Raw genomic sequence first — 15,881 nt, 5'->3', positions numbered from 1 at the left:
GAATTACCTAAGGAACTTCTGAATCCTGTAGTCCCATGGGCAGTCCTATGAACAAATAAATTTTGAACAACAAAGAGCTGCCTGGTTTATGGTATGTTGTTGCAAGATGAACAGACAGCATCCTACTGGGGAGCCATTCACAGTGATAGAAAAGGAAAATCACACCAGCGTGGTGGGCTGAATTACATGTTGTTTCTCCTTATCCCTGGGCTGTTACTGCTTCATGGCCAGTGATAAAAGGCCTGTCAGAAATAATATATTTTTTGAGCAATGGAATACTTGTTTGTTTAAGGAAAACCTTTGTTGACTATGGACCTTGAAAATTACCATAGGATTTCAAGGCATCAGAAGACCCCTTTCACAGCATTGGGTTTGATTGAAATTGAAAAGAGGGCATCCTGATGCTCTCATGGAGGTGGCCACTGAGTTCATGAAATGATAGGAAATGGAAGAGCTGCCGTGATGGAGAGATAGTCTGGTATTTTCCTTCCATCCTCTAATCACCAAATTCTATCTCCCACATAGCGGGAAGTTTGGAATGTTGCATGTACACACAAGAGACTTCAAACGGGTCCTGACAGGAATAACAATAAACTCCTGAGTGAGATTGCATACACAGTTGTAGAAGCAACTGTTTACAAAAATCCTGAAATGGAAGATATTGGGACAGTGTTATCACATCAAATGAATATACTATCTTGCATATGATTTTCAGAGTAATGGATTCCTAGACAATTGGAATGAGCAATTGAAATATTTGTTGACAGAAACTGGGGAGATACAGGCATGAAAAGCTGTCTTATAACTTTCATAGATCTCAGAACGGCACCCAATATGAGGAAGACTAATGGAAGTTCCCCTAAATAGATTCCTCTCCTTTTTTAGGACTTTTGGGGAAAGGGGAGAGAAAGACGCTGCTATGACTGTACAGTTCTTCTATACAAGACTTCAGTTTTATTTTTGTAGAAGATCACTTCAACCCTTTATTTCAACCAGGTTTTGTTGCCCCAGGCCAACACTTCTTCAGTGGGTGCTTGAAAAGAGGATGTTCTCTAGACAAAAAACGACAACTATACTCTAAAATTCTTTGATTAGTATTTGTAAGGGCCTGATGGAGTGGATTATGAATTTGCCTCTTCTAGAAACACTGGAGTTTATAGTAAAATCTACATTGCTTAATCATTGAAAGGGCCTGTAAGTTCCCTACTTATGAATCCCTACCCTATATGAGAGGATTGGAACAAAGCTCATAGCATCCCAGTATGGTTTTCATGAAATAGACCATCACAACAGCTGAACTAAACACCCCTTCCAAAGACAGAAGAGTGTACAATATATTTTATGTTACTTTTATCTCCAAAGTTTACCTAAATATCAGCCACTAGTCTCTCATGTATTTAGGGACACAGGCACATGCTATATTTGATAAAGTAAATATCATCAAACTCTTTTTGTCATGTTTCATATCTTTAGGTAGCTCTCCTCCATAACAAATCAGGTGGGCCATGCAGAAATCACTAGAAGAGATATTTGGTCATCTAGCACTTAAGGTCTAGATGAATGATATTCAATTATGATAACACCTGTATGCTCTCAATGAAAGTGGATGTATTAATTCCTAATTATGTAACTCTTTTAAGTATAGCAATTCACTCAAGATGAACTGGTGTTAGATATTATTAAATATAGAAATAATATTAGGAAAGAAGTGTAAAAGTACTAGACTGAAAAAATAATTCTAAAACTATTGGTACATCAGCTTGATGTCTAGACAGCTACTTAGAGATGCACTGTATGTCCTGGTGGTTAGGAAACTGGGTTTACTGGGGTCATGAGAGTGCTGATTGTATGGTTACTCAGGCTTTTGTCTGATTTAATTAGCTGAATATTACAGTAGGATCAATTTGTAACATTTAATTAATTATTAACAGTGGAATATTCTCATTCAAATATTGGGAAATATTTTATGCAAACCTGAGTCCAAGCTTTTGTGTTAACTTTATGTTTTTAAGTCAAATCAATAACTTTAAAGAAAAAACTATTTAAAGCATGGAAAGTATAAAATGGAGTAGTAATTTATTGATTGTGAAGATATTTATTAAGACAGATACTTTATGAATTATAAATAATAACATAAAAACTAGAAAAAAAAAACCTAGATAACCAAAATTATCCAGAAAGTGACAATCATTTCTCAGCTGAGAGAAAATCAGAAAGAAGAAACTTTGGACAGAGTGTCAGCTTGTGCTTGAGCAAAGAGATGTTCCCGGGACATGGAGACCACAGCAGGCCTTCTAAACACTGGGTGCCGCCATGATAAGGTCTGTAGTGGTCCACAGGCATCATCCATTCTCCTGAAATTAAAACAAGGAACTTCAGAGGGCATTTCAGCCCTAGGAATTTTTAATAATTGTTAATTCAATGTGCTTGTTAAATTGTTCAACAGTGAAAAGTACACTATATGCTTTTTAATCATTTTTGCATTCTATACTCATTTACATTTGATTACTATGTACCCCAAACCTGGGTACTATTCTTAGTATATTTGTCTTTTTAATACCCCTCTTACTGTTGTCATGGCTATTAAAATATAAAATTTTGAAGTTTTTCTCCTAGTGTTTATTCAAGATTTTTCTAATCATTCTTCATGACAGTTTCAGGATCACTTTAAAATTTTGTCCATTTGACTTTTTTCATTACAACCTGTGCATTAGCTACTCATCAGGGACTCATCCTAGCATAGGTAATAATTTACATTGTCATATATAATAGCCTTTTTCAGTTTTCATCCTGTGGCAGATAATTTTCAAAATTATAGCAGTAACTTCACCACTTACAAGGATGAATTAGTGTCTGCATCAGACACTTTCGGTTAGTTTAATTCAGATATGAAAGGTGAACACACCTTCTAATTTTTTTTATTGAAGTATTATTGATATATGATCTTATATTGGTTTCAAGTATAAAACACAGTGGTTGAACAGTTACACATATTATTAAATCCTCATCCCTGCTAATGTGGTTGCTACTGTCAACATATAAAGATGTTAGAGACCCATTGACTATATTCTTCATGTTTTATTACTATCCCTTTGATAACTTACATTATGATTGAGATTTTTTTGTCCTCTTTTATCCCCTTCACCCTCCCAACCATCCACACCAATTGCTCCCCCATGGTAACCACTAGTCACTTCTCAGTGTTTCTGAGTCTGCTGTTGTTTATTCTGTTTTGCTTTGCTTAACAAAAGAAGTTAAGACATATGGTATTTATTTAACACTTTTAACACACATTTTATAAGTATATTTATTTATTAACTACGATTGACCCATGAACCATTTGAGGATTTGTGCTTTCTCAAGTTTTATGAAACAGGTTACAAATATCATCTCTAAAAATGGACTTTTGCTGATTTAATTAATCTCAGTGGACTGGCCAAGATATCTGCAGACAACAAGATATTGAAGAGCCTTTTGCATTTCAGAAAGGTGAAATTACTAGTCTCCTGGGGCTTTCCAGGGGTACAAATAAAACATGGCCTTTCAGGGAGAGATCATCTCATATAACAGAAGAGCTCAAAGCATGTTATCTCATGTGGCTTAGAGTAAAAGTCCTTTCACCTTCAAGAAAGGACTCTCTGGTGTGTCTGATGAAGGAAATTGAAGAGTATGGTATTGAAGAGTTACCGGAGCAAATCGTTGAGAGTACTGACATGTGGGAGAGAGACCTCATGTCTCAGTCATCAGCATATCTGTGTTTACCCTTCCTTCTCATTCCTTATTTGGACTCTATTTTGATTTTTATACCCCATTAGACAAAACAGATTTTTTGAAGGTATATAGACAGTATTTAATATTTTAGCTTTACTGTATTTCTTATACCCTGATTATTTCATTTGATTAATTAATAAGCACTCTTCATGGTAAAAGCTTTGTATATGAGTTGTGCATGTTTAATTCAGTAAACCAATTTATACCACATATTTACAGCGTATAAGGACATGCATAATTGTTCTCTCACCTATTTGTTGTTAGCACCATCTCATCCCTTTGCAATTGACTACACGTTTCTGAAGTATGTTTGCAGATCTGGAAAACCTCACCATCTTCACAGAATTCCTCCTGATGGACGTCTCAAGCTCCCCGGAGCTCCAAATCCTTCAAGGTTTGATATTCTTAGTGGTATATCTGGGTGCCCTGGCTGGAAATCTACTGACATTTACAGTCATTGTTATAGATCCACATCTTCACTTCCCCATGTACTTTTTTATGGGCAATTTATCCCTTATAGATTTTGGATACATCTCAGTTACTGTTCCCAAATCCATCACAAACTGTTTGATGGGTCATAAAGTGATTTCTCTTAGAGCATGTGCTGCCCAGACTTTCCTATTTATTTTCTTTGCATCTGGAGAGTTCTTCTTCCTTGTGATCATGTCCTATGACCGCTATGTTGCCATCTGCCACCCTCTGCACTATGCATCCACTGTGAGCCCCCGTTTCTGCACACAGGCGTCATGTGGCGCATGGGCCAGTGGGCTGGTCTATTCTGCTGTCCACACAGGGACCATGTTCAGACATCCCTTCACAAAGTCCAATGTGATTCACCAGTTTTTCTGTGATATACCTCAAATTATGAGCATTTCATCCCAGTCTGTGCAGTTTTCTGAGTTTGTGGCCCTTGCTGTCAGTGCCTGCATTGTATTACTTGGCTTTGTCATCTTATTTGCCTCATATGTTCACATCTTTTCAACTGTGCTGCACATGCATTCTGTGGACGCCCAGAACAAAGCTTTGTCCACCTGCTCCCCCCAGATAGCTACACTTACTCTGTTTATAATTTCTGGAATGTTTGCATGCTTAGGCCCTGTTTCAAACTCATCAAGCATTCAAACCCTCCTCACAGCTATGTTCTACTCCATGGTGTCCCCCTTAGTCAACCCCATCATCTTTAGCCTGAGGAATAGGGAGATTAAGTCTGCTGTGCATAGAATGTTAAAGAAAGCTTTCCAGTTCCATAGAAGCAATTTTGTTTCTTAACCAGAAATTAATGTTGCTCTAATCAATGTGGGAAAATGTTTACAAAAATATTAACTTTAATTTTAAAGTTACTTATTAGTATTGTGGTCATTTAATAAAAGAGAGATGGATGTATTAATAAATTTGAAGTAAATCATTTGAACAAAATACCTGTTTGAGTTAAATGAGCTAGTATTTCTTGTAGCCACTATATTTTAACACTAATTGTTATGCCATACGTAGTAGTATTTCATGTCGTTTCATTCCCATGATTTTTCAAGTGAATAAAGATTTAAAATGATAAATTTATTTCCTCACATGTGCACTGATTTTTCTGTAAAGCTTGAGATGAAAAATCAGTTCTGTTTCTCTGTAAGATAATCCATACCTATGATTTTTCACCTTATTTCTATTTTCAGCATAATTTCACATTCCACCTATAAACCATAAAGCATGTAATTTTATTAGATACCTGTAGAAAATAATACTTGTGTCTGTTAATATGCCCATCCATATGCATTAACATGCACCACATAAATCTGTTTTCAGATTGTCCAACTCTCGAAGACTTAGTAAAGTGAAAGTTGATAATTTGTACACATACTAAGAAACCCTGAATTGCTCCTTATAGACATATAAAACAAAGCATCATAAAATAGTATTTATTATTGCAAACATATAGTTGTGATAGTGTTTTAATTAATGCTTAAAAGTAGTATTAATCATTTATAAGACAAAGAATAAAAACATGGATATAAGTTAGTTGAAGTCAGTCATTAACCTTCCTTCACCTGGAACCCGGTCGCATTTGATGGGGTGAGACACAGGGATATACAATTTTAGGGCCAGGAGAAGCTAGCCATTTTGGTAGGTAGGAGAGAAAACACAGCTTAACACACATTGCATGATTCCTATCAGAGAAAAAGTATTTATTGTTCTCTGTAACCTTAAGAAGTTTTGGTGAAATTGTATGTATAATTCCTATTTCAGTGTTGAGTTAAATATTTTTATTCCAGCAGAGCAGAGGAACTTATATTTATAAAAAGACATATGATTTCCATGATTTCCAGATATACAGTTACCTTGATCTAGCCTAAAATTAAATCTTAATTTGAACACGCTATGGCATGTCATGATCTGCAGCCATAACTGAACAAACTCAAAGGGAGAACTCCCTCCAGATTAGTTGTTATATAAGTCAGAATTCATACTCAATATGGCCATCTGTTTTTGTTGTGTGATCCATTCATTCTAATAAATATTACTAAAAATAAATCTCATCTGTTTTGTTTTAACCCAAAGGGATTGTTGAAGTTACTGAGTATAACTGTTTAATTTATTCTTCCTACAGCATTGCACCTCATAGGACTCACCATATTTCACTTATTCATACCCTAACCAGTGAATATATACATTATTCCAACTCACCTACACTAAAAGGTTTTGTTAAAAAAGATCTCCCCCTATTTCTACTCTATTCATATTCCTCTATATGATGATTACTGCACATCCTTATAAAATTGGAAACCCAGTTTTCCAATTGTTGTCATTTATGTGTTAATAAAGTTTCATCTCACTTGTATTTCAGAATATCAGAGAATTAGAATTTCTTTTAAATGATATACATATTGTATTTAAAATAAGTGAGGGAGTTACTTTATACATATGTAAAGCAAGTTTTATGCCATTTTTATTGTTATTGAATTTCTGATCATATCACTGTGATTTGAAAATGTTTGTATATATATTAATTTTTTAGTAACATATATTCCTTTCTCACTTTGAAGAAAGAGAAGCAATTCATATATTTACTTTTCTTTTCAAGTGGTGGCATCTTCTTTTTGAAGAAAGAACTTTTATTACCATCTAACTACTTTATCTGAATTTTCTGGGTTTCAGTATTATTTGAGAAATTGTTATCAACCTAAGAGCATAAACGTATCTAATTCTTTTATTTCCTCTGGTATTGTACTGTTTACAGTTTGATTTTAATTATTCAAACTCCAGGACTTTAGAGCAGAAGGAATGCAGGTGATTATATAAGTGATTTATCTCCTAATGATGATACAGTTTTATTTGTCACTATGTAAAAATACACTTTTCTTTTGCTTTGGGAAAAACCTTAATTAAAATATAAATTTACCTCGAATGCATACACTTATTTATGAGCATTTTATGTTCATTATATATATTTACTTCTCCATCAAAATAGTCTGGCTACCTTGGGCTACTGAGGAAACATTAATTTTATGTATATACTTGTTCTTTTTCAAGTTGAGTAATACCAGGAATACTCTGGGAAAACTGATTTTACAAATACGAGGTAACATAGTCTTTCTTCAGATAATACTTAAGAAAGGAATTAATACATATTAATTGCAAAATTGAAGTATAGAAAGAAATGATATATTTTAGTGGTTATCCATAAAGAAGATCCAAATTTCCTGAAAATTATTGCACATTTGTATGTATTTATTCTAAACTTGATTTCTTTCTAATTTTAAAGGTACACTTGAACACTTTCATTAAATACATTGAGTTTGGTAAAGTGCTAATAGAATCCATTTCTGTATAGTGAAAAATGCATTGATATATCAAACCTTCCCTCTCCTAAGATGTGCCTACTATATGCTTAGCAATTTAGAGTTGCAGAAAGGAACATGTTTAGCTTCTCAACTTTTTACTATTCTACATATTATCAATTTACTAGCTTTTTCTGCTTAGGCATTAACAGACTTAGGGCAGGAGAAGAAAGCATGTAAAGAAAGATAAAGAAAATTCTAAATGGCTATTTTACTGGTAATTGTCATTGATGTCCTATGTGTATTATCAATACACATTTGAAGACCTTTTTCCAATGGTACACTATTTATTCACATACACTAGCATACATTTTTACCAGGTTTATTGAGTGATAACTGAAAGCCATGATGTGGAAGAAACCAAACTGTCCATCTAGAGATGAATGGATAAAGAAGAGTGTCATGTATATACAATGGGATAATATTCAGGCATAAAAAGAAATAAATCTTGCCATTTGGGACAGCATGGAAGTATCTAGAGGATATTATGCTAGGTGTAACAAGCCAGGCACAGAAAGACAAATACCATATGATATTATTTACTTGTGGAAACTAATATAAAAACCATGCAAAATGAACAAAATAGCAGTACACTCATAAACACTGGGAAGTGACTGGTCATTACCATGGGGGAGGGTTGGTGATGGGAGTTTGGGGAGGTTGACGGTGATAAAGAGGAACAAAAATACTTAATCATAATATAATTTTGTGAATCAGACATTTTGTGGATGGTATAGCATAGAGAATACATCTACTGATTCTGTAACATGTACCTATTTGGGAAAATCATAACCGCACTGGTCGGGGTGAGGATTTAATAATATGGGTAACTGTTGAGCCACCATGTTGTATACTTGGAACCAATATAAGATTGCGTATCGATTACACTTCAATTAACAAAAGAAAAGTATCATTGTGCAAGTTTACGGTGCAAACCATGAAAATTTAAAACCATATATGTGGTGAATGACGACTGCAATAATGTTGCTAAACACATTACCCCACATAATTACATATTTTTGTTGTGTGACATTTTTTAGAATTTACTCTCAGCATCTTTAAATAATATAAGGCAGTATGGTTAAATACATTCAACATGCTGTACATTAGATTCCTAGGACCTATCATTTTTTTACTAGTTTTATAAATTTATTTTAAATTTTTTATTAAGGTATGATTGATATACACTCTTATGAAGGTTTCACATGAAAAAACAATGTGGTTACTACATTCACCCATATCATCAAGTCCCCTCCCATACCCCAAAGCAGTCACTGTCCATCAGGGCAGCAAGTTGTAAGATCCAATATGTGCCTTCTCTGTGCTACACTGTTCTCCCCATGATCCCCGAACACCATGTGTACTAAACATAATACCCCTCTATCCCCTTCTCCCTCCCTCCCCACCTGCCCTCCCACACCCCACTCCTTTGCTAACCACTAGTCCCTTCTTGGAGTCTCTGAGTCTGCTGCCATTTTGTTCCTTCTGTTTTGCTTCATCGTTATATTGCAGTTGTATAAATTTTAATAAAATCATACAGCTGTGTAACCACTACCACAATCAAGGTACAGAATACGTCCGCCACCTTCCAAAATTTCCCTGTGCCCTTTTTGTAGAAAATTCCTTTTTCCCTCCTTATGGTGGCAACCACTCATCTCCTTATGACAGTATAGGTTTTCTTTTTCCAGAATATCCTGTGAATATAATCATGAAGTATGTAATCTTTTCTTTAAATTAAAGTTTTAATTTTAAGATAATTGTAGATTCTCATGCTGTTGTGAATATTCACCCTAATGGTAATGTCTTGTGAAAACTATAGTGAAATATCAGAAGCAGAATTAGCTTTGATACAGTCAAGGTACAGAACATTTCCATCACCACAAAGAAACCTCCCGTGTCCTTTTTATAGCCACGCCTACTTCCCTCCCTCCCAAGCCCCTAATCCTCATCCCTCAGCAACTACTGATTTGGTCTTTGTTTCTAATTTTGTCATTTCAAGATTGTTGTATAAATTGAATCATATAGTGTGTGTAGTACTTTGGGACTGGCTTTTTCTTTTCTTTTAATTTATGGTATCATTAATATACAATCTTATGAAAGTTTCTTATGTGCGACATTGCAGTATCAACATTCATCCATATTATCAAGTTGCTCCAAACCCCATTGCAATAGCTGTCCATCAGCATAGTAAGATGTTACAGAGTCCTAATTGTCTTCTTTCTGCGGTACTACTTCCCTGTGACCTACTTACATTACGTGTGCAAATTACAATGCTCCTTAATCCCCTTTTCCTTCCCTCCTTGCCAACCCTCCCCAAACCCTATCCTTTGGTAACTGCTAGTCACTTCTTAGAGTCTGTGAGTCTGCTGCTTTTATGTTCCTTCAGTTTTGTTTTGATGTTTTACTCCACAATTGAGTGAAATTATTTGGTACTTGTCTTTCTCCAAGTGGCTTATTTCACTAAGCAAAATACCCTCTAGTTCCATCCATGTTGTGGCAAATGGTAGGATTTGTTTTTCTCTTATGGCTGAATAGTATGCCATTGTGTATACTTATTACATCTATTGATGGACACTTAGGTTGCTTCCATGTCTTGCCTAATATAAATAGTGCTGTGATAAACATATGGAACCATATATCTTTTTGAATCAGACATCTTGTTTCCTTTGGGTAAATACCTAGGACTGGAAGTCCTGGGTCAAATGGTATTCCTATTTTTAGTTTTTTAAGGAAGCTTCTATTGCTTTCCACAATGGTTGAAGTAATTTACATTCTCACCAACAGTGTAGTAGGGATCCCCTTTCTTCACATCATTGCCAGCATTTATTGATTCTTGTCTTTTGGATGGTGGCCATCCTTACTGGTGTGAGGTGATATCTCATTGTGGTTTTATTTTATTTATTTTTTTATTGTAGATAATTATTTTTTATTGAAGGGTAGTTGACACACAGTATTACATTACATTAGTTTCAGGTGTACAACATAGTGATTCAACATTTACATACATGACAATTCTAGGTACCAGCTATCACCATACCAAGCTGTTACATTTTCTTGACTATATTCATTACATCCCGGTTACTTATTATTTTACCATTGGAAGTGTATACTTTTTTTTGTGTGTGTGTGAGGGCATGTCTCATATTTATTGATCAAATGGTTGTTAACAACAATAAAATTCTGTATAAGGGAGTCAATGCTCAATGCACAATCATTAATCCACCCCAAGCCTAATTTTCATCAGTCTCCAATCTTCTGAGACATAACAAACAAGTTCTTACATGGAGAACAAATTCTTACATGGTGAACAGTACAAGGGCAACCATCACAGAAACCTTTGGTTTTTCTCATGCATTATGAACTATAAACAGTCAGTTCAAATATGAATACTCATTTGGTTTTTACACTTGATTTATATGTGGATACCACATTTCTCTCTTTATTATTATTATTTTTAATAAAATGCTGAAGTGGTAGGTAGATACAAGATAAAGGTAGAAAACATAGTTTAGTGTTGTAAGAGAGCAAATGTAGATGATCAACTGTGTGCCTGTTGACTATGTGTTAATCCAAGCTAGACAAGGGCAAGAAAACATCCATGTATGCAGAAGATTTCTCTCAGAACAGAGGGTGTGAGGTTCTAAGCCTCACCTCTGTTGATCCTCAATTTCTAACCTGATGACCTCCCTGCGACTGTGCCTGTCTTAGGTTGTTCCTCCCTTGAGGAATCTTACCCGTCTCTGGCTAACCAGTCATCATCCGGGGCCATACACGAAAATTTAGATTTGGTAAATGAGAGAGAAGCCCTATTGTTTGAAATGGTTAGCTTTTTATTTCTTTGCATATTTATGCCCTGTAGCTTCTTTACCACTTGGAAGAATTATGATACTCGGTAAATTCGATATGAGGCATGAATTCTATTTAAGGGTTGTAATTAGGAAGGAAGAAGAAAAGCTATAGAAGTAGCAGGAGGAAGAAAACATGGGATGATTGATTATTTCTTTGACATATCTTCTTGTAGAGTAACTTCAGCATGTATAGGTTTTAAGCTACTACTTAAATTGCGCACACACATTAAAATAATAGGAGTATAGTTACATAACCAAAGCGTACCTGTAATTACCAGCCATCTCCAGTGAAAACAAGAAAACCAGTTAGGCACCTTAGGCATTTGTGAAAACTTATCTATGATACGGTGGATATTGTCCAACTGAACTTGAACAGTCTGAGAGAAATCAGACAAATTAAAACAACACATTCCTGGGGAATGTGCACATCCCTTATGTTCTTTTAACAGTTAAATAGTCTGTAGTTGTAAGATTTTGGACAGTCTGAGAGAAATCAGACAAATTAAAACAACCCATTCCTGGGGAATGTTCACATCTTTTATGTTCTTTTAAAAGTAAATAGTCTGTAGTTGTAAGATTTTGGAGCACTAAAATTTGCACTTCTCCTAATTCTTGATTGAGTTCCAAGAGTATAGATCAGTCAAATTTGTTGTTTTACTGTATGCACAGGTCAGCTTAGATATCTCCTTCCTCATTCCCATGGCAAGTCCATTAACTGGTGGGATGAGTGCATCTACAGCTGCAGCAGTACGTGGATCTTTGTTGGGGTTTTTTGATGATCATCTTCTGGCATGAGTCTTCCAGAGAGTGCTGATGTTGGAAGTTCTTTTTCATATCGTATCTTAGTTCATTTTCGGGGTAGCCCAATTCGGCTTTGATCCTCTGCATAAACACAAACAAACACTTTGCCTACACTTTTATATGCCCTTTATACTCTTGTGTAGAACTCACTGGAGGTTACCACACAGGAACTGCCCTTTTTTCTTTTTTTTTTTTTTGTAACACTAGTCTACACTTACAAGACGAATATTATGTTTACTACGCTCTCCCCTATACCAGGTCCCCCCTAAAAACCCATTTACAGTCACTGTCCATCAGCATAGCAAAATGTTGTAGAATCACTACTTGCGTTCTCTGTGTTGTCCAGCCTTCCCTTTTCTCCTACCTCCCATGCATGCTAATCTTAATACGCCCCTACTTCTCCCCCCCCATATCCATCCCTACCGACCCCGCAGTCCCTTTCCCTTTAGTACCTGTTAGTCCATTCTTGAGTTCTGTGATACTGCTGCTGTTTTGTTCCTTCAGTATTTCCTTTGTTCTTATATTCCACAGATAAGGGAAATCATTTGGTATTTCTCTTTCTCTGCTTGGCTTGTTTCACTGAGCATAATACCCTCCAGCTCCATCCATGTTGCTGCAAATGGTAGGATTTGCCCTTTTCTTATGGCTGAGTAGTATTCCCTTGTGTATATGTACCACATCTTCTTTATCCATTCATCTATCGATGGACATTTAGGTTTCTTCCAATTCTTGGCTATTGTAAATAGTGCTGCAATAAACATAGGTGTGCACTGATCTTTCTCATACGTGATTGCTGCATTCTTAGTGTAAATTCCTAGGACTGCAATTCCTGAGTCAAATGGTATGTCTGTTTTGAGCATTTTGATGTACCTCCATACTGCTTTCCACAGTGGTTGAACTAACTTACATTCCCACCAGCAGTGTAGGAGGGTTCCCCTTTCTCCACAGCCCCGCCAACATTTGTTGTTGTTTGTCTTTTGGATGGCAGCCATCCTTACTGGTGTGAGGTGATACTTCATTGTAGTTTTAATTTGCATTTCTCTGATAATTAGCTATGTGTAGCATCTTTTCATGTGTCTGTTGGCCATCTGTATTTCTTTTTTGGAGAATTGTCTGTTCAGTTCCTCTGCCCATTTTTTAATTGGGTTATTTGTTTTTTCTTTGTTGAGGCGTGTGAGCTCTTTATATATCCTGGACATCAAGCCTTTATCGGACGTGTCATTTTCAAATATATTCTACCATACTGTACGGTTCCTTTTTGTTCTATTGACGGTGTCTTTTGCTGTACAGAAGCTTTTCAGCTTAATATAGTCCCACTTATTCAATTTTCTGTTGTTTTCCTTGCCCGGGGAGATATTTTCAAGAAGAGGTCACTCATGTTTATGTCTAAGAGGGTTTTGCCTATGTTTTCTTCCAAGAGTTTAATGGTTTCATGACTTACATTCAGGTCTTTGATCCATTTTGAGTTTACTTTTGTATATGGGGTTAGTCAATGGACCAGTTTCATTCTCCTACATGTAGCTGTCCAGTTTTGCCAGCACCATCTGTTGAAGAGACTGTCATTTCGCCATTGTATGTCCATGGTTCCTTTATCAAATATTAATTGACCGTATATGTCTGGGTTAATGTCTGGATTGTCTAGTCTGTTCCATTGGTCTGTGGCTCTGCTCTTGTGCCAGTACCAAATTGTTTTGATTACTATGGCTTTATAGTAGAGCTTGAAGTTGGGGAGTGAGATCCCCCCTACTTTATTCTCCTTCTCAGGATTGCTTTGGCTATTTGGGGTCTTTGGTGTTTCCATATAAATTTTTGAATTATTTATTCCAGTTCATTGAAGAATGTTGTTGGTAGTTTCATAGAGATTGCATCAAATCTCTATATTGCTTTGGGCAGGATAGCCATCTTGACGATATTAGTTCTTCCTAGCCACGAGCATGGGATGAGTTCCCATCTGTTTGTATCCCCTTTAATTTCTCTTAAAAGTGACTTGTAGTTTTCAAAGTACAAGTTTTTCATTTCTTTGGTTAGGTTTATACCAAGGTATTTTTTTTTTGATGTAATTGTGAATGGAGTTTTTTTCCTGAATTCTATTTCTCTTGGTTCATTGTTAGTGTATAGGAAAGACACAGATTTCTGTGTGTTGATTTTGTATCCTGCAACTTTGCTGTATTCCAATATCAGTTCTAGTAGTTTTGGGGTGGAGTCTTTAGGGTTTTTTCGTGCAGTATCATGTCATCTGCAAATAGTGAAAGTTTAACTTATTCTTTACCTATCTGGATTCTTTGTATTTTTTTGTTTTGTCTCAGTGCCGTGGCTAGGACCTCCAGTAATATGTTAAATACCAGTGGGGAGAGTGGGCATCCCTGTCTAGTTCCCGATCTCAGAGGAAATGCTTTCAGCTTCTCGCTGATCAATATAATGTTGGCTGTGGGTTTATCATAGATGGCCTTTATTATGTTGAGGTACTTGCCCTCTATTCCCATTTTGCTGAGAGTTTTTATCATGAATGGATGTTGAACTTTGTCAAATGCTTTTTCAGCATCTATGGAGATGATCATGTGGTTTTTGTCTTTCTTTAGTTGATGTGGTGGATGATGTTGATGGACTTTCAAATGTTGTACCATCCTTGTATCCCTGCAATGAATTCCACTTGGTCATGGTGTATGATCCTTTTGATGTATTTTTGAATTCAGTTTGCTAAAATTTTTTTGAGTATTTTTGCATCTACGTTCATCAGGGATATTGGTCTGTAGTTTTCTTTTTTGGTGGGGTCTTTGCCTGGTTTTTTTACAAGGGTGTTGTTAGCTTCACAGAATGAGTTTGAGACTATCCCCTTCTCCTCTATTTTTTGGAAAACTTTAAGGGTAATGGGTATTATGTCTTCCCTGTATGTCTGATAAAATTCCGAGGTAAATCCATCTGGCCCGGGGGTTTTGTTCTTCGGTAGTTTTTTGATTACCGCTTCAATTTCATTGCTGGTAAATGGTCTGTTTAGATTTAATGTTTTTTTCTGGGTCAGTCTTGGAAGGTTGTATTTTTCTAGGAAGTTGTTCATTTCTCCTACGTTTCCCAGCTGGTTAGCATATAGGTTTTCATAGTATTCTCTAATAATTCTTTGTATTTCTGTGGGGTCCGTCCTGATTTTTCCTTTCTCTTTTCTGATACTGTTGATTTGTGTTGACTCTCTTTTCCTCTTAATAAGTCTGGCTAGAGGTTTATGTATTTTGTTTATTTTCTCGAAGAACCAGCTCATGGTTTCATTAATTTTTGCTATTGTTTTATTCTTCTCAATTTTTTTTTATTTCTTCTCTGATCTTTATTATTTCCCTCCTCCAGCTGACCTTAGGCCTCATTTGTTCTTCTTTTTCCAATTTTGATAATTGTGACATTAGACCATTCATTTGGGATTGTTCTTCCTTTTTTAAGGATGCTTGGATTCCTATATACTTTCCTCTTAAGACTGCTTTTGCTGTGTCCCACAGAAGTTGGGGCTTAGTGTTGTTGTTGTCATTTGTTTCCATATATTGCTGGATCTCCATTTTGATTTGGTCATTGATCCATTGATTATTTAGGAGCGTGTTGTTAAGCCTCCATGTGTTTGTGAGCCTTTTTGCTTTCTTTGAACAGTTTA

At 35.7% G+C, this 15,881-nt stretch overlaps 1 protein-coding gene across 1 annotated transcript; it reads left to right on the top strand.

Moving 5' to 3' along the window:
• The first annotated feature begins 4,077 nt into the window (after positions 1-4,077).
• On the top strand, positions 4,078-5,040 carry LOC130680249 (olfactory receptor 14I1-like). The gene has a single exon (XM_057490510.1). It carries the CDS (start codon positions 4,078-4,080, stop codon positions 5,038-5,040), a length of 963 nt encoding a protein of 320 aa, XP_057346493.1.
• The last annotated feature ends 10,841 nt before the right edge of the window (positions 5,041-15,881 follow it).

Source organism: Manis pentadactyla, chromosome 13 (assembly GCF_030020395.1).
Source record: "Manis pentadactyla isolate mManPen7 chromosome 13, mManPen7.hap1, whole genome shotgun sequence".
NCBI lineage: Eukaryota > Metazoa > Chordata > Mammalia > Pholidota > Manidae > Manis > Manis pentadactyla.
Note: the sequence above shows the minus strand (reverse complement) of the source record. Positions and strands in the feature narration are given on the sequence as shown.

What these genes read in the sequence shown, in the direction of transcription:
- LOC130680249 (XM_057490510.1), top strand. Translation starts at nt 4,078, where the DNA reads ATGTTTGCAGATCTGGAAAACCTCACCATCTTCACAGAATTCCTCCTG.